General features: G+C 38.3%; 6 protein-coding genes and 1 non-coding gene across 9 annotated transcripts; 5 read left to right on the top strand and 2 right to left on the bottom strand.

Moving 5' to 3' along the window:
• Window positions 1-618: 618 nt before the first annotated feature.
• LOC135941014 (SAP30-binding protein) lies at window positions 619-2,008 on the bottom strand. Its single transcript, XM_065486216.1, has 3 exons — window positions 1,848-2,008; window positions 1,272-1,691; window positions 619-1,152 (listed from the first exon to the last, which is right to left on the bottom strand). The coding sequence occupies exons 2-3, from the start codon at window positions 1,689-1,691 to the stop codon at window positions 679-681; spliced, it is 894 nt and encodes a 297-aa protein (XP_065342288.1). The 5' UTR covers window positions 1,848-2,008; the 3' UTR covers window positions 619-678.
• A 196-nt stretch (window positions 2,009-2,204) lies between these two features.
• On the top strand, window positions 2,205-9,411 carry LOC135941011 (uncharacterized). 2 transcript variants are annotated; one of them, XM_065486212.1, is made up of 15 exons: window positions 2,205-2,338; window positions 2,394-2,459; window positions 3,031-4,172; window positions 4,775-5,525; window positions 6,199-6,294; window positions 6,360-6,467; window positions 6,521-6,656; window positions 6,955-7,154; window positions 7,209-7,315; window positions 7,367-7,403; window positions 7,455-7,672; window positions 8,441-8,609; window positions 8,663-8,827; window positions 8,888-9,039; window positions 9,097-9,411. In XM_065486212.1, the coding sequence occupies exons 3-15, from the start codon at window positions 3,055-3,057 to the stop codon at window positions 9,191-9,193; spliced, it is 3,354 nt and encodes a 1,117-aa protein (XP_065342284.1). In that variant the 5' UTR covers window positions 2,205-2,338; window positions 2,394-2,459; window positions 3,031-3,054; the 3' UTR covers window positions 9,194-9,411. The 2 variants fall into 2 exon arrangements, with proteins under 2 accessions (XP_065342284.1, XP_065342285.1); XM_065486213.1 differs by having other exon boundaries at window positions 2,324-2,342.
• LOC135941012 (nuclear RNA export factor 1-like) lies at window positions 9,404-13,420 on the bottom strand. The gene is made up of 13 exons (XM_065486214.1): window positions 13,261-13,420; window positions 12,909-13,094; window positions 12,626-12,718; window positions 12,449-12,565; window positions 12,234-12,384; window positions 11,982-12,178; window positions 11,821-11,927; window positions 11,722-11,758; window positions 11,453-11,670; window positions 10,242-10,410; window positions 10,018-10,185; window positions 9,802-9,953; window positions 9,404-9,744 (listed from the first exon to the last, which is right to left on the bottom strand). Exons 2-13 carry the CDS (start codon window positions 13,077-13,079, stop codon window positions 9,645-9,647), a joined length of 1,680 nt encoding a protein of 559 aa, XP_065342286.1. The 5' UTR covers window positions 13,080-13,094; window positions 13,261-13,420; the 3' UTR covers window positions 9,404-9,644.
• A 300-nt stretch (window positions 13,421-13,720) lies between these two features.
• LOC135941013 (methyltransferase-like protein 17, mitochondrial) lies at window positions 13,721-15,722 on the top strand. The gene is made up of 8 exons (XM_065486215.1): window positions 13,721-13,928; window positions 14,018-14,177; window positions 14,270-14,534; window positions 14,601-14,766; window positions 14,823-14,966; window positions 15,028-15,102; window positions 15,156-15,436; window positions 15,500-15,722. The coding sequence occupies exons 1-8, from the start codon at window positions 13,863-13,865 to the stop codon at window positions 15,663-15,665; spliced, it is 1,323 nt and encodes a 440-aa protein (XP_065342287.1). The 5' UTR covers window positions 13,721-13,862; the 3' UTR covers window positions 15,666-15,722.
• An 858-nt stretch (window positions 15,723-16,580) lies between these two features.
• TRNAQ-CUG (transfer RNA glutamine (anticodon CUG)) lies at window positions 16,581-16,652 on the top strand. The gene has a single exon. It is a non-coding gene; the product is annotated as a tRNA-Gln (tRNA).
• Window positions 16,653-16,884: 232 nt separating this feature from the next.
• LOC135941017 (uncharacterized) lies at window positions 16,885-21,760 on the top strand. Of its 2 annotated transcripts, XM_065486219.1 has the most exons (5): window positions 16,888-17,045; window positions 17,190-17,816; window positions 18,744-18,877; window positions 18,959-19,107; window positions 20,117-20,257. In XM_065486219.1, the coding sequence occupies exons 2-4, from the start codon at window positions 17,418-17,420 to the stop codon at window positions 19,050-19,052; spliced, it is 627 nt and encodes a 208-aa protein (XP_065342291.1). In that variant the 5' UTR covers window positions 16,888-17,045; window positions 17,190-17,417; the 3' UTR covers window positions 19,053-19,107; window positions 20,117-20,257. The 2 variants fall into 2 exon arrangements, with proteins under 2 accessions (XP_065342290.1, XP_065342291.1); XM_065486218.1 differs by lacking the exon at window positions 18,959-19,107 and having other exon boundaries at window positions 16,885-17,045; window positions 20,117-21,760.
• Window positions 21,761-22,184: 424 nt separating this feature from the next.
• STUB1 (STIP1 homology and U-box containing protein 1) lies at window positions 22,185-26,030 on the top strand. Its single transcript, XM_065486217.1, has 7 exons — window positions 22,185-22,594; window positions 22,665-22,863; window positions 23,523-23,650; window positions 23,732-23,848; window positions 23,902-23,958; window positions 25,060-25,176; window positions 25,240-26,030. The coding sequence occupies exons 1-7, from the start codon at window positions 22,472-22,474 to the stop codon at window positions 25,363-25,365; spliced, it is 867 nt and encodes a 288-aa protein (XP_065342289.1). The 5' UTR covers window positions 22,185-22,471; the 3' UTR covers window positions 25,366-26,030.
• Window positions 26,031-27,259: the final 1,229 nt, after the last annotated feature.

Here is a 27,259-nt window from a genome sequence, read left to right as displayed (position 1 = left end):
ATTTAAAATAGACTCTAAATTTAAACTATGCGCTGTCCGATGTAATTGATGACACCATTTATACGCCAGTTGATATAGCTTTAGGTAATTTTTTGTTTCATAGCAAAATATTTAAAAATATTTATAGATATAGATAGGTTCAAATAAATTTTTTTTTAAAAATTTCAAATAATATTTTATTTTATATTTTCAATAATTTCGCTAAAAACTAAAATATGTCGATTCATTAGTTTCCTTGTAAAACATAAAATGCAGGCAAGTGATAGTGAAATGGGAAAAAAACAGGGAGCTGATCAGATTCTAATGGCAAATTGCAAGACTCCATCACTGTAAATTGATAACAGTATTTTAAACTGTTGATAGTAACAAAATTAAAGAGCGGCGCACAAATACGTCGAAAAGAACCAAGAACATTGAAGACAATTTAATTTTTTTAAGAAATTTAACTTTCCTTTCATATAAAATTTTGGGTATCTAACTCCAAAGGTTTCATACTCAGATATAATTTTAACACTCACTGCAAAGGTTTGCCCTGCCATAGTTGTCGATTGTTTCATTTAAACAAATTTAATATGAGCCGTAATTATAAGGAAAATATAATTTAGAGAAAAATCTATATAAATTTAAAGCTAAGCGTTTATTTTACATTGCATTAATAGTTGTGATTAACACAGTCACTCAAATCTTTGGCCTCTTAGGCAGCGAGCCAAACGCAGAGATAACAGTTCCCTTCGTTCCAGTCACATTAGCAGTCAATACAGAATTTCCAACTTGGTCCCACTTAGACTTCCTCTTCTCTTCGATGGACGCTGCCGTGGCCGCAGCAGTCGCCAAAGCGGCGGAAGGTTTAAGCGTAGCTCCGCCTGTCGGGAGCAGCAGTGTGGGCGGCTTTCTCGCCGTGCCAGTGACGATCTCGACCTTTGCTTTCTCCTTCTTCTCCTTTTCCTTCTTGTCCATCTCGATTTTCTGCACTTTAGACAGCTCCTCATAGTAAGAGTCTTTGCCCCAGCGGGTCGGATCGTACATGTGTGGAGGGTAGTTGGTGCCGAGCTCGTTTATGTTGCAGTAAAGAAGCAATTTTTCGTAAATACTAGGATTTCTGAAGTCTTTCCGCCTCTGGAATATTGCGTTCACGTCTAGTCCGTTTTGTACCTGAAACACAAGTAAAATAGATCAACAGGTTAATAAAGAGCCAAAATTTGGTAAAATTTACGAATTAAATAGCAAGCATAAATTGATTTAGCTTCCTAAATAATATTATTTTGTAGTACCTTTTCAAATTGCTTCAGAACTCGTTTAACGTGCTCCTCTGAACATTTTCCTTTTGGTTCTTCAGGCATTTGGACGTCAGTGGGGACTGGTCGTCTGACTTCCTTCTTAACGGCATTCAGGGCAGCTTCAGCCTCAGCGTCCTGGTCCTTGCCGTCTTCCAACATTTCCTCGTCTGTGTATTCATTGTCTGTGTCTTCGCCCTCTGAAGACACATTATCTGCGTCTTGGTAGGACACAAGCCGATTGAGGTGGGCCCGTTTTCTTCTCACTCGGCCCAATGCTTGCGCAGGTGATGGCGGTTTTGAAAGGCTGCTTTCCTCAGTGAGGGTCACAATTCCAGCCTCGTGACCTGGCTCCTCCTCGTCCTCATTCTCGGAGTCTGTGTAAGTTGCTGTCAAAGATGCCAACGAATGCGACATCTGGAAGATATAAGACAATTAATTACATATTAATCTGAAAGCCATGTGCTCCCAAAAAATATATATGAACAAATTAAGGAAATTAAGTGCTAAGGGTGACTGCAATATTGTTGAGCATTAATATAATATTTCAACTTCAATCCGATCTCACCGTACCTTAAATTATTTGAGAAAGTAATCAAGATCCGATCCAAAGTCCAAAATTTAATCCAATTTCGAGGGATATTGTCGAGACAAGCTCAAAACACCCGAAGATTGCTGAATTTACACCGAATACAATCGATGAAACTGTGGAATGCTTTTGTTTTTCGTATCGTATTTTGGTACTTTTTCATGGGAATGTGAAAAAAGACCGCCATCTTATCCAGTTTCCACCGCGCGAAAATATAAATAAACAAGTCTTATGAGACGCGTCCCTTCCAATTTCCAAGTCAAGATGGCTGACTCTACAGTCTCTTTAATTTTAAATTTGTTCGCTCACTGCACTTCAATTTGGAACCACTTTGAAGGGGAAGCCATCTATCGGTCACTTTACGAACGAAAAATGAATAATACAGTGCACAAGATCGGCCAGCTAACAAAAATCACGAAACAAGAACCAAAGGCAACGACAACAAGAAAAGAACACCACCTGCGGAACAGCGCTTGTAGGTGGCTTTGAATCTAGATGAATTGATTTAATAATAATTTCATTCATTGCAGCTATTCTGGCTGAACAAAAAATCTCGTTTTAACCGAACTTACATACATAATTCAGCTCTTATTCAGGTGAGTTCTATTGATTACATACACGCGTGTATGTATGTATTATCATAATACATATATTGGTAAAGTTACAGTTTTCTGCCGGGCTACACATTCTTATGAGAATCTGAGAATCCCATATAAAAGTAGGGGTGGCGTAGGCGTAACAACTGGAACTCTGTGGCTAAAACTAATTTTTCCATATTATACGCTTTGCTTTTTGTGCTCACTTTATTATGACATGTGCTATACAAATTTGGAAAGTAATAAGAAGAGCAGTAATGATGTATGTGTATTCGTTTTACACAACTGCTATTCAAGCAAAATTAAAATATTTAGGACTTCAAATTTTTCCCTCCTGACGGTTAATTTGTTTACCTTTAATCGTGGGTCTGGGAAAGGCTTGTCACCTCATGTGTCTGCTCATTCCTGACTCACTCCCATAATTTATGTTCCAGCTTAAAATTGAGGAGCCACCCTTAATTTACACAAATCCTTTTGATTCCCCGTTCAAAATTATCTATACTTACGTATTGAACAACCTTTTCAAAATATTTATGCTGTTCCAACCAATCCTAATTTCAAAATTTTCCAGTTTTTTCAAGAAAACACAAACATCATGCCCAGAAATAGGAATAGGAATAAGAAAAAGGAGAAAAAGGCTCAGGTCCACAATTTCAACAATTTGCAAATTCGGCAAATAATTCCTGTTAAACCTCAACCAATAAATAAGCCAAATCCAAACAACCTTCAACCAGTAGCAACAACTACAGCTTCTCCATCTCTGCCATTTTATGCGGTTCCTCAAACACCGGCACAAACATCTCGATTTGAAAATCGACCTCCCGCTCCATGGCTCCAACCTCCGAGGCCTCAGCAGCCTGCACCTGCTGGGCCAGCGATGCATTGGCTTCGGCATCCTTCACTGCCAGTGTTGCAATGGCCTCAGAATCCAGCAGCGCCGTTTACTCAAGTCTCTACGTCAACGGCAGCCCCTCAGAAGCAAGGAGTCGTTAACGATATCCAGGACATGGACGCGAAAGCTTTTCTGGAGTTGCAGTCTAAAGAGGTGTTCTCCAAACCGTTTGTAGAGCTGTCTCTTGATGAAAGATCAAAGCTCTGGCACATCGTTAAAGACCAGCATTTTTTTGGATTTCATCAGCTCTCCGAAATCCTGCTTATTCTGGATTGCAACTTCAGAAGTGATGATCCGTCCAATCCCGTTTTGCACTTTTACAGCACCACAAAGCTGGGACAAGTTGCTAAGAGCGTTTTCCAATTGCTGTACGCCCTGCTGAATTTCGGTGAAAGAGACCTGCTTCGGAAGTATATGATCACCATCAAAGGAAACACCTCTAATGTGGAAAGCAAGAAACCCGACGAGATCGGGGCTCTGTTCATTAATCAAGGCTTGAAAGCGAAGTTTTTGAGAGTTACAAATAACGTGAAGAAGGAGGATGCGCTTGAACGTGAACTTAAAAAACGCACTACAACTACAGACAAAAATCGTTTCATGTATCTTGTCGAGCAACAATCTAGAAACGACTATGACATTTCCTATGACCGCCTCTGCATTGAAATCCAGCAGTATGTCCAGAAAAAGGTGGTTCTTGATTACATAATGGAAATCTTGCGGGAAAATAACAAAATTCCGACCACCCTGGATGAATCTGCCTACCTCCTCTATGAAACTCCATTCAATCAGCTCTCCACATTTGCTCAGTACTTCGCTAAAAGGTAAATTTCTTTTTTTTATTTAATTCTAAATGTTAATTTTGATGTTTGATAGTTTTTTTAAACGATTGAGTGCAGGATTCAGAATGAATCTACGGATAAAACCCACTTTCTTAGCTTGCCTTCCTTTGGGAGACATTCTTAGATATTTTAAAGTCTTCAGTGCGCTTATAGCTTGTAAAACCTGTAAAAAGACATGCAAATCAGTAATATTTTAAGATTTTTATTGTTTTGAGACTCAGGGTCACGACAGGGTTTGATCCTGAAGAATTTACATAATATTAAATTGTTTAATTTGGTTACCCTTAAGGTGTCGATTTAAATTGGACATTAAAAATTTTATTCCATTAATTTTAGGCTTCAAACCGGTTTTTAAGCTTCAGATTGCCACCATGGAACTTGGTGTACTTGTGCAGAATTTCACAGGCTAAATTTTGAACCTAAACCTCAAATACGAAATAAAGTAGGAAGCTACCATCCTTAAAAATCTGAATTTCGAAATAAGGTCGCGCCCAAATTCACATGGAACTGCTCCAAAGCGTTTGGGCTGTCATAAATAAGCGATTAACCTTATATCTTCCCTTTAACAATTTGTAATTTAACAGGTTTCAAGAGCTGCTCATTTTGAAGCAGTGGGCTCACCTGAGAGTCAGCAAAGCTAATGTTGTGAGGCCATTTCAAGAGGACCCATGCGCGATGGCGTACTTCTCACTTACTGTAACGGACCTGAAGCTCTTTTTCAATGAACAAGTGAACGCCACCATGCTCTCGCTCGAGGAGCAGCAGGCAATATCCCGTTTTCCTTCGGACTTCCCCAAACGCTTTGCCAAACTGATTTCTCTAGTTAGAACAAAAGGCAATGACTATTTGGCAACCCTCTTCGAAAACAATGAGGAGGTTCATGCTGTAACGCCTGATTCCCAAAAGTTACCCATGAAGCCACGGTCGCTCTTGATTCCTTCGCATATCAAGCAGGAATTCTTGTCAGAGGGAAGCCCAACCAGACCATCAGACAGCGAGCCAAAGTTTGAAAAGACTTTTAAACCCGTTGAAGAAGTCCCAGTCGCCGAAGTTCCAGTTTCTGAGGCGTCTTTGGCAAAGTCGTTGCCATCTTCATCAGTGAGCTATGCCAATTACATGGACGTGTTGGATTCGTTAGACGCATCTCGGGTAGAAGATGTGGCTCTGGAGGAAACCCCAGCAGAATCGCATCAAAGGACTACCGAAAAGATCTTCTTCCATCCAGTTAGAGGAAGTGACGGTGTTAATGTGACCGCCATCTCTATTTTAAACCAGCTGAAAACGTTCAAAAATTTTAGAAATACGCTTGGAGACTACTTTTGGACAAAATTCAGGGTAAGCTGCACACTTTATTATCTGGAATAGCATACTTGATTTTATTTTTACCCTTGTGACAGTATTAACCCACTTTGAAACATAACTCTCTCGTCATACAGTTTAGCACCAATAATCATTTCTGTCAGATTAAAATTAGTGAAGTAGGTTTTTGAAATCAGTTCTATGGAAAACTGTTGTTTGTTGTAAATTAAAACAAAGAATTAGAAGAAAATTTTGTTCTAGACCAGTCTGCATGGATTCTAGGTTTATTGGAAACGGTATGAATGTACCATGTAGATTTGCAAGTTGAGTTTTAAAATTTCTAGTAAAAAGCTATAATTTATTTTGTTTTAGTATTATTGTATGATAAATATTTATTAATTGGGTATCTTAAGCTTATAAGAAAATCGCAAAAAACAAGCGTGAAAATCTTTTTTAAAAACTCTTTTACAAAAAAATCTTGATCGTTCTAAAAAATATGAATTATTATTTTGCTTTTTGTTTGTTTCCACCAGTTTTTCAATTTTTAATATCTTCACTTGTAAATGCATAGTTCCTTTTCTATTCAAATAAGGTTTTAGTGCTATAATTTTAGATTATTCCCCTCTTTCCAGTCCACTAAATTAGTTTTCTGCTAGTCAAAATGTAAAATAATTGCTCTTTTAATATCTTTTGCCTATATATGTTTCAGTTGTTGGACACAATTCAGTTCTCCAGGGAAACCATTATGTTTGGAATAGTTGATGAGTTCCAGACCTACATTCATAATAGATTTACAATTTATAATGTGAGTGTGTTTTATTGCGATTGCACAACAGTTTTATGCTGATATTTGCATTGCACCCACTTCAGTTCCACTTTGAGGGGACTGACAGTGTTTTCTACTCGACGCAATGCTCGGCTCATATTGAACTGCTTATGAAGAAAAACTTGATACTGCATTCTGACCAGCTAGGACAGGTGGGAAAAAATAATAAAAAGAAATTATTAATTTTGAAAGTGTTTTTCTCTAGGTCACTGTGACCCTAGAGGTGGATTGCGATAAGCCTGAAAACAGCATGCTGGCGGGTCGCATTGAGGCTGCGTTAAAAAACAAATTGGACACCAAGAGAAAACATTTAGACTTGTCTACATTCCACAAGAATAAAGGTGATATTATTTAATATTTGAAAAGTGCGACCACTCGAGGTTGTTTTCATGTTGAATATAATTAAAACCAGGCTTCATCCTCGTTGTCAAATTAAAGAGAAATTCGTCTTCTTTATTTCTCGACCAGTTTCGACGTCACCAAGTACGTCCTAATCATGAGTTACAATTACAATCAAATAACAAACAATACAATAATGTCACATCTAAAATCATATAAATTCCATACAATTTTTAAAAAAAAAAAAAATAATATTATTTGCTGAAGTGTTCAATGCTAAAAAAAACTTTATTTTCTCAGAATTGGATCCACATGTGTTCTTCCCGCTAAGCTTTACGCCAAACCTGGCAAATATTTTCACGAATCAAGCTATCGCAACAAAATCGTTCATATCACTTGATCTCTCTAACAACCGACTGACTAAATTTGATCTTTTTAAAAATGGGGGAACTTTCATGCCACATCGCAATCTGCAAGTGTTGGATCTTCGAAACAACCTGGTAACCAACTGGCTTAAAGCATTTATTTGATTAAATAATTTATTCTTGTGGCAGCTCAATATGTCAGCTTTGTACCAATTCAACAAGTGTCCATTAAAAGAGGTCTATTTAGATGGCAACCCATTGTGCAGCTTTTATTCAACGGAAAAGGAGTACATTGAGTAAAAAATTTCATTGTTTCTTATCCCTTTTTAAGAACCAACCATTTGCAGGGACGTCTTGAAGGTGTGGCCAAATCTTGAAACTTTGGTAACTTGTTTGCTTATATGTGCAGTTTCAGTTAAAAATATCATTTTTTAGGATGGCTGCAAGATTGTGAACTTTGGAAAGCGTACCTACAAGCCACATTTCTTCCAGAACAAAGGAGCCGAGGAATTCACGCAGCAATTTCTGACCCACTATTTCAGCATTTTTGATAGCGACAGGCGGGACCTTCTGTCGGGCATTTACCACTCAAAAGCACTGATGTCCTTGACCTGCACTGTCCTGGAAGACCAATCCACCACTAACAATGCAAAGTATAAACAAAATATGTCTGCTTTATTAAGGAAGCTTACAGCTTAAAGATTAAAAATCGGTCAATGTTGGATATAACGTCAATTTAAGGTGTTACTGTCCTTCCCCCCCCCCCCCATTTAAAGGAATCTTCCTACGCTATAGAAACTATCATTTCATCTGCCCTGTTTAGCTTACCAATAAATAACTCCCTTTTATACCTCTGCTCAGAACATCCCGTGGGCTATGAGCTCACCAAGTCCCAATAACACCGCCAAGCGGATAACATGGGGCCCGAGTAGCCGCAGAGGAGCTTTGGCCGAATGAGGCCATCTTTCCGCCTCCCTGCACCAAGGTCTTTGATTGAAATGCCAAACATTCATCCCTAAAGCCGCTGGAATGGTGCGAAAACCAGCAAGTGGCGAGTCGGCGCTGGTGCGCCTCCCAGACCATTGAGTATTTGGGAGTCACTAAACTAACCACCTTTTGCTATCTCTGACATTGGGCAGCCCCGAACTGCTCAAACATCTTCCATTGCTTTGACACTCCTGAAATAAGGCCTTTAACAATGCGAGCCAGGTGTTGCTCCTGTAGTTAAAATATAATTCAACACAAATTCAAAATTGATAAATTAAACCTGACAATAAACATGCTCATTTCCATTCTTTAAAATCAACGGGGCTGAGTTATTCACACCTCTACCTCTTACAGATCTTGCACAGTCAATCAATTCTTTTGTAATATATTAAAAGGGATTTCTTAAAATGTTATTTATACTTCTCTTGTTCCAGTTTATCTTTCTACCTGCAACAGAGTAGAAACCTTATGAAGATGAGCGACATGAGCAAATCTGAGAGGTTGATCAATGATGGGAATAAAGCGATAATGGACCTCTACCAACTTTTCAGCCTCACAGAGCATGATCCAGCCTCCTTCTGCGTCGACATAACTTGTTACACAGTAAATATTGATAATTTGTTTCTCTCACAATCAGTTGTCTTTGACTTTCGTAGGAAAAAAGTGTTCACATGACTGTGAGCGGAGTGTTTAGAGAGAAAAACAGCACCTATCCACCAAGGTTCTTTTCGAAAAAGCTGTTTTTTGCTAATTGCAGTGGCACATATCTGATAGTGAATGAACTCCTCTACATCACCAACTGCACCACTGAGCAGGCCAATGTAATTTACTCACAATTTCATGAATTCTAATGAAACTAACAATTTTCGCCTTGTTTGCAGGTTGCGGTGAAGGAAATTGATGACAAACTGCCTGCGTATGATCTCTATTTGAGTTCCATTCCGAAACTCACCGTATTCAATGATGAACAAAAACTGGGACTCATGAAGAAGTTGTCAGACGTGACCGGGATGAACGTAAAATGGAGTAAAAAGTAAACGCCAATTTTCTGTCTTAGAAATGGAAAGTAAACCTGATTCTCTCCCTCCAGGTGCCTTGACGACATGAAGTGGGACTTGCGGAACGCCCTGATATACTTCCAGCAGTTTTACTCTATGAACTCGATTCCAAGTGAAGCGTTTCTCTGAATTGGAAGAAAAGTTAGTTTGCTACTGTTACGCGCAAAGACAGAAAGTGCTGCAGCTACACTGTGTCCATAGCAGCTAAGTTCAGAACCAGAATCGTGAATAGTTAATACTCAACATTTTTTTTTCATCTGCATCAGAGATTGGATTGTGCAATTTTTATTTATGATTAGATTACCTAAGCAGAGCAATTAAAAATAATATGCATCTGGCTACATAACTATTATTTGTTTTAATAGGAAAATAGCCTCGGTAGAAACAGGTAAATTTTTTCCACTCCATGCACATATTCATATGAAACTGATACATTACTATAGGAGCTGTGTATTTGACTTTGTCCTTTTTATCTAGCGCAGTGTCAGCAAATCCTCGGACATTAACAAGTTCCATTAAAGAACAATTTATTTTAAGAATTAAGCCTATGTGGTTTACAGTTTTTTATACAAAGGCTTCTTCACTTCAAAAATGCTTCATTCGGAATGGACCTTTCCTCATAATTCTTTTGGAAGTAGACCAAAGCATTTCGAAGATCATACTGCACATCTTCTAAACATCTGCACAAAATAGTTAGTTAGTTTTTTTTTAGATACCAAGACTTGGTTGTTCTTTACCTGCGGCACCACTCGTGGTTCATGTCTGTGATATCAGAAATCTTCTCCACCATTCTCACTTTTTGCTCATTGGAGAGGGGCACGTGCATTGCTCTGGTTGTCAAGTACAAGTTCAAGGGAGCGGCTGGTTCAGTCTTCACTTGGAAAGCGCTCTTTTGGGGGGCAAATAGTAAAAAAAGAAATAATCGTTGTAGCTAAAAATTTTAATATGTTTACCACGGCCTGCTCAGAGGTGCAGTTTGTAATGAAGAGCATGTCGTTTAAAATCAGGTACACCTTGTTTACAGATTGCAGTACAAAGTTTCGCTTGAAGTATCTGACGGAAGAAAACGGGTTTTGTGGCTCCTTGAAGAGACCAGTCACAGATATCTTCACGTGGTTTGGCTGGAACGACAGAGATGTGGTTTTAAATCATTCCTGCTTAAGTCGGAAGTCAGTACCTCAAATTTCAGAACGTCAGCAGTGAAGGATAAAGGGTCATGTTGGGTTTTTGGCAACTTAATTAACGCGTCCATGACCTGCTTACTGCCAGTACGCAACAGACCTCTAGTTTTGGCCCAGTCAATGATTTTCAATACGTTCCTTGACTCATTTAAATAGTTGTTCAAGCTAACAGCACAAAGAAAATGTCAGTACGAAGAGTGAAATAAAACAAGGAACAGTCAGAAATACTTATAGCGAATTAATTAATAGAAAGCGCTAGGGAAATCACCTTGACCTAAATCGCAGACTGCAGTGGCACTGGCAGCGACCAATCCCATTATCTTTTCGGATTGAGGGATTGTAGCAAAATTTTATCATTGCAAAAATCGCTCAACAATTTATGCGAAAATCGAAAATCAACTCTTTTGCTTGGGATACTGGCAATGGGCGCTAGACACAATTTACACTGCAAAACAGTTCTATTTTCTTTATAACCAACAAATGGAAGTCTGACACTTTTTAAAGAGGAATGATACTGCAAAAGCCTGGAAAATGCTTGTTGCCAATGCATAAACTCGTCCCTTAGGATTAAGTTAAAGCCCAAATTGACCTGCACTGTAATTTTTTGAGAATATTGGCTGGAAAGTTACCGTGCTTTTCAAATCGTCCTGGTCCCAGTAAAATTGCGCAACTTTCAACAACCAAACGCGAATTTCCTTGTTGCAAGAAAAGGTCAACAATCAATTCGACAATGAAAATTTGGGCGTTTGTTGAACGTTGCGCAATTTTACCAGGACGAAATGGTAAAATGGCTGTCTCCTTACTTGAAATCCGATTTAATTTCAAAACCAAGAGTTTCCCCAATAGGTGACATACACCGTTGGACAGATTTCGACGAGAGGAATCAGAATATGCCAAGAAAATATGTTCAAGCACTGTAAATTTTGGAGAAAATCGGCAAAATTTTAACTTTTACTGTAGGAAGGTCAGTTTTTAATATTGCAAATTGTTGAACAAATTGTTTATCGATCAATTGTTCGTGGCATCCAACAATTCAAATAATTTTCAATTGTGGCCCTGTATCATTCCACTTTAAAGTGACACAAAATCAGTTATCTGTTTGTCCAACTTTCTCTGATCTCCATTCAATTTTAGTAAAATTAGTAAGTTATTTTTTCACTTTTCACGTCGCTCTAGAAAACCTGTGGAATAAGTTCATATGCCGAACCTAGCATTTGACGTTGTTGATTGGCCAGGCAACAATGTGCTTGTGAGTGAGAACTTCGCGTCTGTGTGGTACAAGCCAAACAGCAAATGCCGGTTGTCGCTGTCAAAAGTGCTGTAGTAGTGGGTCAAGAACTGCTCGACGAAGTCTTGGGACATTGGTTGCTGGCAAAAGAAGCGGCGCACGATTGCGTGTCCATGTGATGACAAAGAACAGCCATCCTAAATTAAAATATGTTCAAGCAATGGGAAGATTTATTTTTTGAAACCTACCAAAACTTTCAAAGCTGGGAACACTGCTTTGATATCTCTTACAAAAATGAAAAAGGACAAATATTTAGAGGTGGAATTATTAAAAAAGCAATAGAATACTTGATATAGTCTGATTCACTGGTATACAATGAACATAGCTCATTCCCATGTACTCTTAATTCAACCAGAGGCAAGGGCGAGATGATCTTGAGAGAAGACAAAGACATCTGAAATGAATTTAAATTATACAGCCTTGTTTCTTTGTAACTTGCACAATGTACCTGATTTCCTTCAAGATTGAGGCTCTTTAAGTTCCTGAAGTTTGGAAGGTTGTCTAGAAGAGCACTTAAATATTTCAGCTGATTGTTGGAGAGGTCTAAGCTTTGATAAGGACCAACAGCATATTGGTCTGCGATCTTTAAAACTTTTTGCAGGTTTTGAACAGAGCTCAGAGGAAAGAAGCAGTATGCGTCCACATCTAAATCACAAGTGTCAGAATAATCTCTTTAACAAATAATAATTAAGGTATAAACCTGGATCAGAGTGAAAGCTTGAGAGGTTGAGGGTAGAAGCTGACATGCCTTGAGAAACTCTTCTCTGAACGGCCAGTGCAACAAGGTCATGAACATTCACAAATTGAGTTTCGTCACTGGCTTCTACTCCTACTTCGATCGTAAGCTCCAGCTATTGACACAGAAATATTCATTCATATTATTCATGATTTAAATAAAGAATTTTGTTCACATACCACCGATGGACCAGCAGATTCTTGGACTTGTATTTTTAAATTTTGTCTGATGAGTCCTACAACTACATCGAAACAAAGTCTGGCATAGAAAATGCTGTCATCATTTTCTGTGAAGAACTGCAAGGACATTAATAAAAACAATGCAAAGATTCTTCAACGAAATTATTATGCATGTACCTTTATTGGAATGAGTTTTTGAGACATGGGAGGATTTGCTTCAAGAATGCTCCTTAGGATGAATTCTTTTGAATACTTGGTGGAATTTTTCACCTGTTAATCAGTGTAAATATATAATTAGGGTGTGAAAATAAATATCTAGTGATGCAAGAATATCACAAACAAGATTTTATAAGGAATTGGATGTAATCTGTAGTGGTTTCTCTTGAGGACAAAATTGGGAACTTTTAATAATGTTACACAGAATTATGGCAGTAGATACTGTGATTGTATGAATACTTACAATGAATTTATAAGAATAAAAATTCTCTTCAGTGCCCTTGGACAAGAATATCTTCAACAAGCTAATTTTGCTATGTACGCTCGAGACACTGAATTTGTGTGCAGAACTAAACACAAGTTGTTGTTTTTGACGAGCTGACAAAATGTCATCAAGAAGGTCCAAGTCTCCCATGTTTGTTTTAAAACCCTGAAATCAAAACATATTTTTTTTGTAAAATATTCATATCTTATGAGAGACAAAAAATGTGAGATAATATTGCAAATTTATGTATAATGCACATTATTTTATGTATCATGTGTGTGTTCTGTGAGCTGACTGAAAAAGATTCATTTTAGTTAAAACCATCGCTTACAAGCTTCAGTGATTAGTGAAACCAGACAGTTTTTCAAGCAAAAAGCAGAAGACCTCAGACTTTTCTCCTAAACCCGGCCGCAACTGCAACTGGCGGCTGGCGGCTGCTTCTGTTTCTGCACTGCACTACTGCAGCAGCAGAGCAGCATAGAAATCCAAACATTAGATAACAGACAAACAGACAGCTGACAATGAGAAAGGGTAGGAAGGACTGGAGAGAAAACTTTTCAGTTTCAAACATTAATTTAAAGATTTTTGCAAGAACTAAACATGTCATAATATAATATATATGAAACTAAGAATTAAATGAATGAGTATTTTAAATAGATATTTCAGCTCATTTGTTAAGTTGATGGACTGAAATTTCAAACTCTTTGTTCTACTCCAAAATTTACTAAGCCAATAGCCAATCACAGTGTGTTAAGAGTGGGCGTTGACAGCACGTTTGCGTTTAAGCTTGAGCGAGTAGCGAGGCGACCTGGCGACCATACACAAACGCACATGTTTTGTCTGTTTCATGTTCACGCGGCGATCGCATTAGCTGGAAGCTGGAAACATTAATCGCTATGATCGCTATTAGCATTTACAAATAAAAATATCACCATGTTGGCAAGCCAGCGAGTTTTCGCCTCAAAAGGAAGCGTGTGCCATGCCACACTTGCTCGATTGGTTAGTACATATTATACAAAATACATAATATAATATAATGCATAGTTATACACATTATGTTATATCTATATGATAAATATTGCTTTCAGATGGCAACGAAAGTCAAGACCGTTGGATTGCTTGACGAATCGCTCACTGTTGAGGCCTCAAAGGATAGTTTTTCAGGCAAAATACATCCAGGTCGAATAGCCAACTCAGTATCTGATTTACCTCCTCCTCTTTTAAGAGCCATTGAAAAAGTTCTGGCAGGTACACACTACAAAAATATTATTGTATCCAAAAGCTACCTATTGACACTGTCTTTTTTTAAATATTGAAACAAACATCAACTTTTTATTTAGACAAGAATGTGAGCAACCTACAAACAATTGGGGTGAAACTTGCAAAACAATTGCAAGGCCGATTTGACCCTGCTAAGGCCACTGAAGGGAGGAAATGGAAAAAAATTGAATACTCCAAAAGCACCTGCCTCTCCTACATGCTGAGCAGGATGCCAGCAGAGTACTCAGCCGTGGACCGAGCCTTCACCGAGATCTCCAAATGGTCTCCCAACTTTATACCAAAAACAATTTTTGATTTTGGCAGTGGTGTCGGTTCTGTTCCATGGTAAATTATCACTCAATTTGCTTACGATGTGAATATTGAAAAATAAAATCAAATTTATTCTTCCAGGGCTGCAATTTCAAGGTGGGGCAAAAAGTTGGACGAAATATTCTGCATCGACTCGTCACCTCACATGATAGAGTTAGCAGAGCTGCTTTTGAAAGGAGCTGATGCCAATGGACAGTTTTTTATTCCAAAGACATATTTTAAGCAGCTCATGTCTCCCAATCCCAACGTAGAGAAATATTAATTTTTTCCTGCACTAGCACTCACTTGTTTCTGAATTAACAGCGGAAATTTGACTTGGTCGTCAGTGCTCACACACTGTTTGAGTTTCCCACCATGGATAGTCGTCTAGAATGCTATCTGAACCTGTGGAGGAAGACTAATGATTATTTTGTTCTGGTTGAGCAAGGCACCACTGAAGGGTTTAAAGTACGGACGTTACTTTAACGTAAATCTTCCTGCTTATTAAAAATTATTGTTATCTGCACAGCTGGTTGATGAGGCCAAAGAGTTCCTGTTATTCCAATCGAAAAAAGATGGCCAGGAAATGCACGTCCTTGCTCCGGTAATAAACTTATGGCATTTTTTCAAATTTCTCTTCAACCCCCTCCTCTTTAGTGTCCGCACACTCAAGCGTGTCCGCGTTTGCTGCGAGAGGGCGACAGGACTCCTTGCAATTTCCAGAGTCGGTATACAGGATTTAAAAATGACTTGAGCCAATCACAAAGAGAGAGATTTTCTTTCGTAATTCTTGGGAAAGGTCCAAAGAAAAGCGCCGTTCCCAAGTGGCCGCGCATAGTAAGACAACCAATGGTCCGAGGTGGCCATGTGGTTAGTAGATTGTGCACGCCAGAAGGAAAACTCGAAGAGGTTATCTTTACAAGAGCAAAAGATGGAAAGTTAGTGTTTGAAGATTTGATAATTATTGATTTACTAAATGTTAATATACAACCACTTCTCAGAGGGTCTTACCTGTGCGCGAGGTCTAGTGAATGGGGAGATTTGCTGCCAGTGAAGGTCAGAGAAAAAGAGTTTGTAGTGCGTGACAAGGTTGCAAGAAAAGATGAACAAACCGAGCAATCAGATGAAGAAACAGACTTGAAACAAGCCAGTAATAACGAGTTGTAGAAGAAAAAATTAAATGTTGAATTTTGAAATGAAACAATAATAATTACTTCTAATGTGTTTTATATTTTAATTTTCACATCAAAACTAGAACTAAAATAATGGAATTTTATATAAAATATAAATATAGTTTTTTAATTAGCTTCTTGTGGAGGCCAAAAAGTTGTTGCATATTATCTCCAGGAAACAAAACTAGACGTATAGACACTGCACTAAAATTTAAAGTCAACAGCTATGTGGTGTCCGGATTTATGATGAAAGCCTAGTGAATAAAATAAGTGGTGAAATTACCGTTACGCCAGCTAAAATCTTTGAAATCTGACAACGTATTAGTACATTTTAGATAATCATAACATTTATTGATTGGAACTGATTGACTAAAAATGCTGCATAATAATGGCAAGAGCATTAGATTTCTCCTGCATAAATTCTTACTGTTAGGTAATTGTGTTTAGACTATTAGTATTAATTATGTAGATACATATTTATTTCAAAGGTTAGGAATATTATGTAGTACTATGGGGGTCTAAATGAGACCCCCATAATGGGCCGTGTTCGTGTCTTCAGTCGGTGGTCACCAGAATTATATGGGGGTCTAAATGAGAGAATGACCTTCCATCTTCCATATAAAAAAGGGAGTTTATTGGCGGAGTAGGATGGCTGCGTGTCGCTGACTCGGCCCTGGCTCGTCTTCTGGTTCGTCTTCTTCATATCTTGTCAGCCTCTGGTTTGTGAATGATTGTCGCCGAATCTTCTCTCGCCTTTTATTTAAAATCTAACAATGTGTTGATTGTTGAAAATTAATGTTGAGCGCCGAGCAAATCACGGTGCCCCTACAGTACACTCATTTTTTAATTGGCCTTTAGAATGATGATGAAATGGGTATAAAATCTTAATCTTAGCCCATGCGTAATCAGCGGTTCCATGGTGTAATGGTTAGCACTCTGGACTCTGAATCCAGCGATCCGAGTTCAAATCTCGGTGGGACCTGGTTTTTTACATCAGTGATCAGAGCTTTTGATATCGTTACTCGTTACCCAGATATCCACATTCCACACAACAATCTTAATGAGGACACGCCGAAAAAATTATTTTCACCAAAAACTGAAACTTTTACTTCAAGAGCATCTAGGTTTCAGTTTATTTCGTAAAATTTTGCGCATGGCCATGGCACTAAAGAATCCAAAGTTGTGGCGACGAGAAGTGACGTCAGCGGCAGGCAGAGGCAGGCTGTGGAGTGGGAGGAGTGAGCGACAGCGGAGCTTGCTTTTACATAAGCGCAGCAAAACATGCGGTTGCAGACGCAGACAACAAAAATATAGGCAAGTGAGGCAATTTCGAGGCTGGTTCGAGCTGATAGCGGCGCGCCAAAGATCACAGTCGGTAAGTTGGAAAGTCAGTTGCCGCAACAGTTGCCGCGAAAGTGCGCTGAGCTGGCACCGAAAGTGTATTTTTAGTCCGCGACTTTGATCGCAGACCGAAAGCAAAAGCGGGCGATTCTAACCCAATCATTTGCTTGGCGGGCAGGTGAATGAGTCATCGCCGCACGGTGTCCTTGGTATGCGATCAACGCAGGTGCTGCTGGAACGTGCGCTTCCGTGTTTCCTAAAATGATCGCTTGGTAATTATTATCGGCGAGGGGAGCCCCTATTTGTCAGCAGTGCACCGACAGCTCGACTGACAGTCGTTTAATCGCCGCCGTCCAGCCACTCCTCGTTCGATTTTGAGCTTTCTTCTCGGCTAATTAATTGCAAGATGCCGTCGAGCAACCCTGTGTACCAGCCCACGACCGTCAGCTACGAGCAACAAGGAAGTGAATGGCCCGGAAGCTACCTGTCGCAGACGGTGGCTTCCGGCTTCAGCAGGACTCAGTGTCTGCAGTGGATGGTGTTGGTGCTCGGACTTTTCTCGGTGGCCGCCGGCCTGATGATGGCCATCGAAGGCACCATCGACTACCGCGCCACCGAGAGCGTCCCGGTGCTCGAGTCCGAGACCTCCGGCGACCTGACCATCGCCATCTGCGGCGCCGTGCTGCTGCTGGTCGGCGTCATCCTCCTGCTCGGATACGTCGGCGTTGTCCGGAGGCACCAAGGCTTCTGCTTCTGCTGCGAGGACAAGGACCTCGGCCGCTTGCGTGATGGCAACAATGCCCAGGTTATTATATATTATTGTTTTTCAGAAAACAATTTTCTGATGCAATTTGTACCAAAAAAATTTAAGCATGTAAAAGCTTTTATCAGGTGTTGTTATGTATCTTAAAAGTGGAAATTCAGGAAGAATTCACTGTTTTGATTGTCTCATATTACACCAAACACAATTTCTAAACCTTTTCTTTGATAGAGAGACATTTGGAATTTTTTCCCGTTCTCAATTTGACTTGATATCTAGAAAATTAAATTTTGATTTTATATTCTAGCATAAATGTGAGTAAAATGAACTTTCTCTGACTGAGCTATTTTATGTATTTTACAATGGTTCCACTAGCAGTAAATCTATTTGATGTACTCTCTGCTCAGATTTAAATTTCGGTTTTTGCCTTTATTGGGACGTCTGGTTGAATAGGTTTTTTGATTTACTTTCATCAGACTTTCAATAACGCATAAGTATGAAAAATATTAATATAATATAATAACTAGGTTCAAACATAAAAGCGCGTTATAAATATTTTCCTAAAGAACTCAAACAAAATATTTATTTCAAATCCACAAATAAAAACGTTGTTTATGTTGTTACTATGTATTTAATTGGGTATAACAGTAATCATGATTCATAGTTGTCTTGAGTTCTATTCAAATTTTATTAATGCATCAACTTTTCAAACTTTGATCACATTTGAGATTTGAAAAATATTTGATTCATTTAGGAAGAATGGAAGAGTGATTGTCAGAGCTTGACGTAATACGAAATGGGTGAACTAATTTTGATTGAGATGATTTTTAGTGTTATTTGAATAAACAAAATTACTTTCTCTAAGGGCATTAGATGTTATAAGAATAGAAATTATCATTGAGAGCCATGGCATTTGAATAATTGAAATGTGTTCAGCACTAAAGAAAATTATGCAATTTCCGGCGATTGCAGATTTTGAATCTCGGCCCAACTTCGACAGACACTTTGGTAACAGCCCAGTATGGACCAGTGTCCGAAATTGCGTACCAGGCGCCGACGATCAATGACGAAGAAGAGACCAGGAAGCTAATGGAGCACAAAGAAAAGTGAGTATCTCTTTGGAGCTGATAATTGTTCCCTTCGTCATTCTAATCTTGACCACGTTTTAATAATCAAACCCTCGTCAGTTCCGAGGAGAATGAGCGCATGTTGGACCAAGACCCCAGAATTGTGCTGCGACCCCTTTGTGCTGCCGTACCTTCCGAACAAGAACAGAACTAATCGAGCCATTGAGTCATCAACGGAACATTCCTGTTTTGTGTTAATTTATGATAAGGTAACTAATGCCCAGTGACCTAACCCCTTTTTGCTGACGTTAGCGCTTTCTCGCTTGTGAAATAACCGCAAAATTTCCAGCTTATCAAGTTTGGCTTTTAACCTTGGCTTTTTTTGTCTCAGCCCGAGATTTGTTTGAGATGCTAGGGGTCAATATTATGTTTTAGAAGGTTGTTTTAGATTGATAAGGAGGTTCAAGTGTGAGGCTTGCGTATTTACACGTGGTAAACACCAGATTTACCAGATTTATCTGTCGATTTTTGATGAGGCTGCGATCAAATATTTGTGAACATTTAACTTTCCTCATTTTTGCCGGATTATCAATGACAATTCCGTCTTATAAAGTGGCACTGATAAGCGATATAATCAACCTTTTTAATCAGCCTACATGAACAAGGTTATTATTTTTAGTCATTCTTTAACCTTCGATAATGCCTGATGAAACATAATAATGATTTGAATCGCTGCATTTCCTCGCAATCTTAAGACATTCTCAAAGCAGTGGGAGAAATTTGAGCAGTTCGGGGATCTAATACTGATTGCCCAAGGTCAGAGATGGCAAAAGGTGGTTAATTTAGTGACTTGAAATGCTCAAATAGCTCAATGGGCTGAGAGGTTTTAAGGACCAATGTCTGGCGTTTCAATAAATAGAATTTGGTGCGGGGAGGCGAAAAGATGGCTACGATTGGGCCCAAGCTCCTCTGCGGCCACTCGGGCCCCATGTTATCCACTAGGCGGTGTTATTGGGGCTTGGTGAGCTCCTAGCCCACGGGATGTGCTGCGCAGGTTTCAAAAAACCTTTCTTCTGGACCAATGGGTTTCATTTTCTTGCAAAATATACCACGCTTTTAGAGCTTCGCTTATTGTTAACAAGTTCAGGATTCACACAGAGAGCAGAGAAATTATTATCTTGATTTGTTTACATGCCTTTGAATATTTTTTTGATTTTTTTAAGTATGTATTCATGAAATTTTTAATAAAGAAAATTACAGCCCTGCAATTTCTTTCAGAATTCCTACAGAAGAGGAGAAAAAAACCGAGGAAAAGCCCAAACCAGCCGCAGCAGTCTCCTTGGAAGCAGCTCCAATGGCAACATGCGAGGAAGAAATCACGCCCTCACTTCGATCTTCATTTTCGAGTATAGATTTCAGGGATACCTACTCAATTTCGAGCCTATCCATTAACTCATTTAACAGCCTATAGCGCTGACAAGTTGACAACGCCTCCCAGGCCTGCTATGTCCAAATTATTAGCCTCCCCTGAGTGTTTATTTGCGTACCATCTGTTGATTCACGATATACGCAATCTATCAAAGCAGCTTTCAATAGTACATCAGCAGTTCCAAGCACGCAGTCCTGTTAACATAATCAACTAAAAAAGGGGTTTGATTACATAGCTTTAGCCCTGGCCCTTGCATAACGTTTTAGGTAAACAACTCGCGTTTTATTCCATTCTTATTAACTATGTGAATGTATCCTCGTTTTTCTCTACTGAAGTGAATGTTGCTAACTTTGCAATTATACATGTTGGTGAAACAAAATAGTCATGCAATTTTGCGGCTGCAATGCTATACAATCAGCTCTTATGAGGTACTACAGACGAAAATAACGTAATCAGTGGACATGTGATAGTGAGGAGTTTGTCATTCACGCAATTCGTTCATTACTTGCATTTAGTTTTCAGGTACTGTCTTTAAACGCATCTTTGCTAAATTTTCACAACTTTTCTCAAGGTAAAAATAAGCAAGTGTGGCCATGTGTCTGTAAAATGATATCCGTCTAAAAAAACCTGCCAATTTTAGCCTAGAATATTGGATATATTCACGTGGAATATTGTTGTACCTTGTTGTCTAGATCAGATTGGTTTATGTCAATTTTTGGTATGAATTATTAATTGCGCAATGACTGCGGTAAAGCAAACGGATACGAGACTTATTAATAATAATAACTATTATGAATATTGGACTAATAATCAACTGTTAACAAGCCCAGGTGCACGCAACACTCAACAACCAATCTTCACCTAATTATTTTCCAACATTTCATGACGTGAGCGAGCACACATTATAGCCGATGACATGTATACATACAGTTCCACCGCTTCACTCTGGTTTACCGAACTTGCACAAACACGTTTTTATCATATTCTTTTTTGCAATATTTGCAGCTGCGTTTTTTTAGTGACGACTACACCTTTGTGTTTACCCCAAATGTGAGGAAGTGAAAGAAAACATTTTTGCTTTTACAAGTAAACAATTCATACAACAACGATTGAAAATATTTGTGAAATTTTGAAATTGTTTGTTTCTGTAAAAAAACATGAAGCAATGTCATTAATGTGATCTTATTTTTTTTCTACTATGCAATTTTTGCTGATAACGTTGTTTTTGTGTATTTTATGAATCTCAATATTGATAAACCTCATTTTGTGTTTCGTCCACATAAAAAGGAAAGTAATAGACTCTTGGTGTTCAATATTTGCACAAGAAATTTTTGGATTAGTTTTAAAGGTTTTAAATATACATTTAAAAATAACTGCTTGTGTGGAAACACTTCTATGTTCAAATTTTATTCAGTGTGTTTTTCTGATGCATATTTCTCGTTCCTTTTTATATAATGTTATATTCATCAATAAATTAATTGGTGTAAGCTCAATTCACAGGTCTTTTATTAAAAATTTCAATTCCCAAATATTTTTATGGTTTGTCCAGTTAATATTTAACGTATGTATTAAGTATCAGAACACAATAATTGACAAGCTGTGATAAAATTAAAATCATCTCGTGAGTTTCATTATTCGGCATGCTTACTAAAATTATAGCTATTATCTATTACATAATATCTCATCATTAATAAATCGAAAATATTAAAAATCTCTAATAAAACATTGTCTGGCTTCATAGTTTGTGCTTTCAATTTTATTTCTGAATAGAACAAAAGTTTTTCGATGAAATTGTTTCAGAAAATTAGACCATCCACAGGTTTTAAGTGAAGATACCACTTTTCTTTTTTTTCTCCAATTTTCCACAACGCGTCAATTTCTTCTTCATCCTCCCACGGCGGAAGAAACTTTCGAATTTTGGCGCTTTGAAGGCACCGTGACGTCACGGATTCCAGCTGTGTATACATTTTTGTGTCAGACGTTCTCCAATTACGCAAGAAATCACTCGAATGCGATGAAACATGAAGTTTCTTTCGACGGATAGGTGCTACATTTGACGTGCAAATTCCATAGACGACTGCCGGTGATATTTTTCAACGAGGCAACGCAATTCTTGAGCTGAGCGATCGCCGAGGCGAGCGTGTCGTGTTGCTTGCACATTCAACCCCTTGACTGGAACCGCGTACAGCTCTGTATAGTGCAGCATGAGCAAATCACACATGTACACCACGGCAAATCTGACGGACAAGGAGCTGAAAGACCAGGGCAACCGGCTCTTCAACCTCAAGAAATATGACGACGCCATCAACTGCTACACAAAAGCCATTGTACATATCATAAACAAAAGTCCACCTCTGAACTTGGTTTTCCGTTTCTAATCCACTCAATTTTTTACAGATCAAAAACCCCAACCAGGCCACGTATTTTACTAACAGGGCCTTATGTTACCTCAAAATGAAGCAGTGGGACAGGGTCGCACAGGACTGCCGTCGTGCCCTGGAGATGGACCCGAACCTTGTGAAAGGACACTTTTTCCTTGGTCAGTCTCTCCTCGAAACAGAGAACTACGACGAGGCTACCAAGCATTTACAGAGGGGTTGGTACAATTTTTACTTTTATTATTTTATATGATTTTGATTAGACTACAGAAGTGATAGAAAAATATATAATTATATTTTATTAATGTGTGATTCTGGCAGTTTTTCGTTAATCTCAGAATAACATTGTTATATAAACGCACAATTGACCGACTGTCTAATTTATTATTGTTAACTCAAGTCAATAGAAAAAATTAAAAGAAATTAAAGCAAGAATTAGCAAACAGTTAATTTGTATAAATCAGACAATGACTCTTCACTCTCAAGCCAGAAACACTTTATATAACCGAAGATGGATTATTTTTACAGACCCAAAGGTTTTGATCTTTCCGTGTGCCTTGAGATTTGATTTTATTTAGCATTTTCATTAAATTGCATTAAATGTACAACGCGACTCTTGGGTGCCTCTTGAATCCCATCAAGTGCGTTCTGTACTGTAATGGTCAAAAGTGAAATTGCATGACTAATCTTTCACACTGATCAGTGGAAGAAGAAAGCCCTCAAGTGCTGCAGCAGCTTGTAAATGAATTCTTGGCACACATCTATCTTGGTTTTCAAAGTGGTATTATGACGACTCGGTGCTGAACAACAACAGATTTCGGCGAGAACACTTTCTATTGGATTCATTTGTGAGTTGACCTGTTGGTATTTATTGCAGCAAGCGATTTGGCGAAGGAGCAGAAGCTCAACTTCGGCGATGACATCGCGGGCCAGCTCAGAATGGCGAGAAAGAAGAGATGGAATCTGCAGGAAGAGAAGCGAATTGCTCAAGAAATCGAACTTCAGGTGGGGTGGTGCATTACATTATTCTAAAAATTAATAAAGTATAATTTAATTTGTGGGTCTCAATTTCTCTTTTATTTTCAGTCTTATCTTAATCGTCTTGTCAGGCAAGACTTTCAAACCCAACTTGAGAGTTTGCAGGCTGAAGGGTTGATGGAGGAGCAAGCCGCAGAAAAAGCAATGGAGCTAGAAAATCAATGTGTAAGCTTTAATATTATTCTCTCAACACATGGGGCTGAGTAAATATTTTACAGGATAATTACCTAGGAGAACTGAATGCGATATTTGCGAAAATCGACGAAAGACGGAGGGTAAGACACACTCTGAACTTTAAGTTTGCCTTTTTTATTCAGAAGTATTTTGATGCAGAAATTAAATCACGAGCATTCCATTCTTTTTGTTAAAGAGTTCAAGCGCATCTCTATAGTTAATGCTCCTGGCAATAGCTTATTATCAAATATTTACTTTAATTTTTAATCTAGGCTCTCATCCTTTTGATTTGTTGACTGCCTGATATTAAATAGCTGAATTTTAAAACTTCCTTTGAGGATATTTGTTAAGTTACATGCTTTATGCTGTCGAACATGCAGAGGAAGAGTGGGAGATAAGCTGCATAGATAGCAGAATGAAAAAAGGGACTTATAAACTTGTTTTTGATATTAATGAAAAGGAGAAAATTGAGAAGTTCCAAATAAATTAAAATTTAACAAGTTTTACGATAAGCCCGATAAGCCTACAATCATTAATTCATTTTACCCTTGTGTAAAATGTCAGTTAGGTGCTTTCTTATTTTGAGGTTTTCTTTTATTAGGTTTTCTTGAGATTGTAAAAAAACCGAAGTAAAATCAAACAAATGGAAATGTTAATTATTATTATTATTGGCGTATTAACTGTTAAGTATTTAAGTGAGCACTCGATTTGCAATGTAACTAGTCTAATGGTGTTAAACTTGCAAAGCCTGCGCTGAAAGCAAATTATTAAACAATATCTTAAAGTTACTTAAAGCACTTAAATATATATGTTTTTCTCATTGGAACTAGAAATAATAAAAGCCCTATTGATAAATTTTGAATTGAACTCTCTATTGTTCAATTTTAGAAAATACTAAGGAAACAATAATTATTGTCTTTTATTTTCTATTATTGTCTTGCTGTTATTCCAACATAAACCAACTTAGAAAAAAAGGCAGACTCCTAACTTTGCACGACCTGGCAGTAACGCAAAACGCACGTTTGTGACTGATAATTTTAAGAAAGAAATTTGAAAGTTACAATGAAGCTAAACTTGCCACAGTCCTTGCTCGCTTTCTGAAATTTAGATTTCTATTAATTCATCTATGTTTAAAAGTTAAAAACAATTCCAATGACATAGAACCATATGTTTGAAGTGATCAAAATGTCCTTGTTTTGCAGAAGAGAGAAGTTCCTGATTATCTTTGTGGAAAGATAAGCTTCGAGGTCCTGAGAGACCCTGTCATAACCCCAAGCGGAATCACATATGAGAGAAAAGACATCGAAGAACACTTACAGGTATAGAGCACACAATTTCTGATTGAATTCAGCATCTGTTATAAACACGAAACTCGATTTTAGCGGGTCGGCCACTTTGACCCTGTGACGAGGGTGAAGTTGACCCAAGATCAACTGATTCCAAACTTTGCGATGAAAGAGGTAGTTGACAATTTCCTCCAGGAGAATGAATGGGCACACGACTATTAAAGACGCCGCCACATTTTTTTTCATCCCACTCGTCCCACTGTTAGTTTGCGTCCACAATAATTGTGTTTGGCTTTTACAACAGAACAAAATTTTGCCTGGTGCCATAGCTTGTAAATACCTCCCTGACTATTCAAGAACTCGCCGCCAATTTTGAGCAGGACTTCAACTAGACAACAAGCTTACGTTGAAACTTTTCTGCACAAATTTTGAATACTCAGTACGAATTAGGCGTGGATTTATGTACATTATTTTGCTAGCTGTCTGCTGTAACCCTCCCACTCTCGTCTCAATTGATTCATATTTATATTCTGGTACAAAGTTTTTAAAAAATGGCACCCTTAAATTAATACGGTATGGACCGCTGTAAATGTTGGATTAATATCAGAATGTTGATATTTTGAAAATAAATCTGTTCATTTTTCGCTTATTGCCCTGAGAAGCGTTCGGTGTTTGGTAAAAGGATATCTCAAGTTTTGGTATTCTCAGGGTATGGCCTGTACGATCATCATTTATGGAAGATATAATATGCCACGCGAGTTAATCCTGAACGAAGGCTGGCTGAAAAAGAGGCATTCGTGCGTTAGGCAACTGAAGTGCTTTTAGCTTTTTATTGTAAATAAATGTACATGATTTTAATTACTCATAAAAATAAAATTTCAACGCGATTAATTCTGTTTTATGTAAAACTTGTTTACCATGAACTCATCTCAAACCTTCAAGAAACTTAATCACTTTTATTAGCAGTTTGGATACCAGTATAATTGCTAAAAAATAGAAATAAAAAAATCCTAGAGAGGCGTGCGCGTCGTACGAATATTTTTGGTACCATAATTGTATGAGTTTTCGCAGGCGGCTCTGTGACTGAGTTATTACTGAATCTACTCGCGCCTCATTTGACGTCAAATGAAAGTGCACGGGTGAATCTACAACATAATATGAAGTCGGAACCATGACCGCAGACAATAAAATGGGACCAAGAAATTCGCGTTAGTAAAATGTTCTTTCGTGAAAGGAAAGAATGGAACAGCAGCAGTAGGCGACAGCAGAGACACCTGCACAAACCCATAGAGATATCAGATTCGTACACGCACAGTCGCACACGCAGTTCTAGCGGTCACGTGACTCCATCCCGCCATCTAATTGGTCTAGAGCAAGCACGCACTTAACTGCGAGGCTCACTGCTTAGGGGATGGAACGGAGAAGCAACAAGAAGTGCCTGCTCTTGGCTAATGAGATGGTAGGATTGGGTCACGTGACCGCTGGAACTGCGTGAGAGTACTAGAGTACTTCTCTGATATTGCTGCGTATGAGCAATTGAGCAGATGTCTCCACTGTCGCGTATTGCTGTCGCTAAGTCGCTACGTCCAATCCTAAGCAAAAAGACATAAAGATAAAGAGCACTTTTCGAACTTCGAACGGGATTTTCTCGGTTCAGTTTTTGGTCTGCGGTCATTTTTCCCACTTATTTTATTGTAATCAACTCGTGTCCTTTCGTTTAACAACAATTAAGGCGCAGAAATTCCGATACAGAGCCGGCAGTGGAAACTCAATTAATTATCACAGGGACCAAAAAGATGCGCAGGACTCCTCGAATTGGATGCGCACGGGCTCAGCTTTACGCCTCTCTCTGGTAATGGTAAGTACGTAAGTAGTTCTCTCCTTCCTAGGAGACCGTAGAAGTCGATTTAGAGAAAATTATTTTATTGGCGGTCGGATTTTTTGGCTAAAAGTGGCTTGTAGATAATAATGGCATTCATATTTATATTCATATTTTGCAACACGACGACGAACGATCGTTTTTATCACGTCCAATTAATGTAGTCCTAATTGATTTAAGCTTGATCATTGATGCCGAAATTCATTCAATATCCTGCGCTTTTTCACATGATGAGAC

This window comes from Cloeon dipterum, chromosome 3, assembly GCF_949628265.1.
Source record: "Cloeon dipterum chromosome 3, ieCloDipt1.1, whole genome shotgun sequence".
Lineage (NCBI taxonomy): Eukaryota > Metazoa > Arthropoda > Insecta > Ephemeroptera > Baetidae > Cloeon > Cloeon dipterum.
This window is presented reverse-complemented; position numbering and strand designations above follow the sequence as displayed.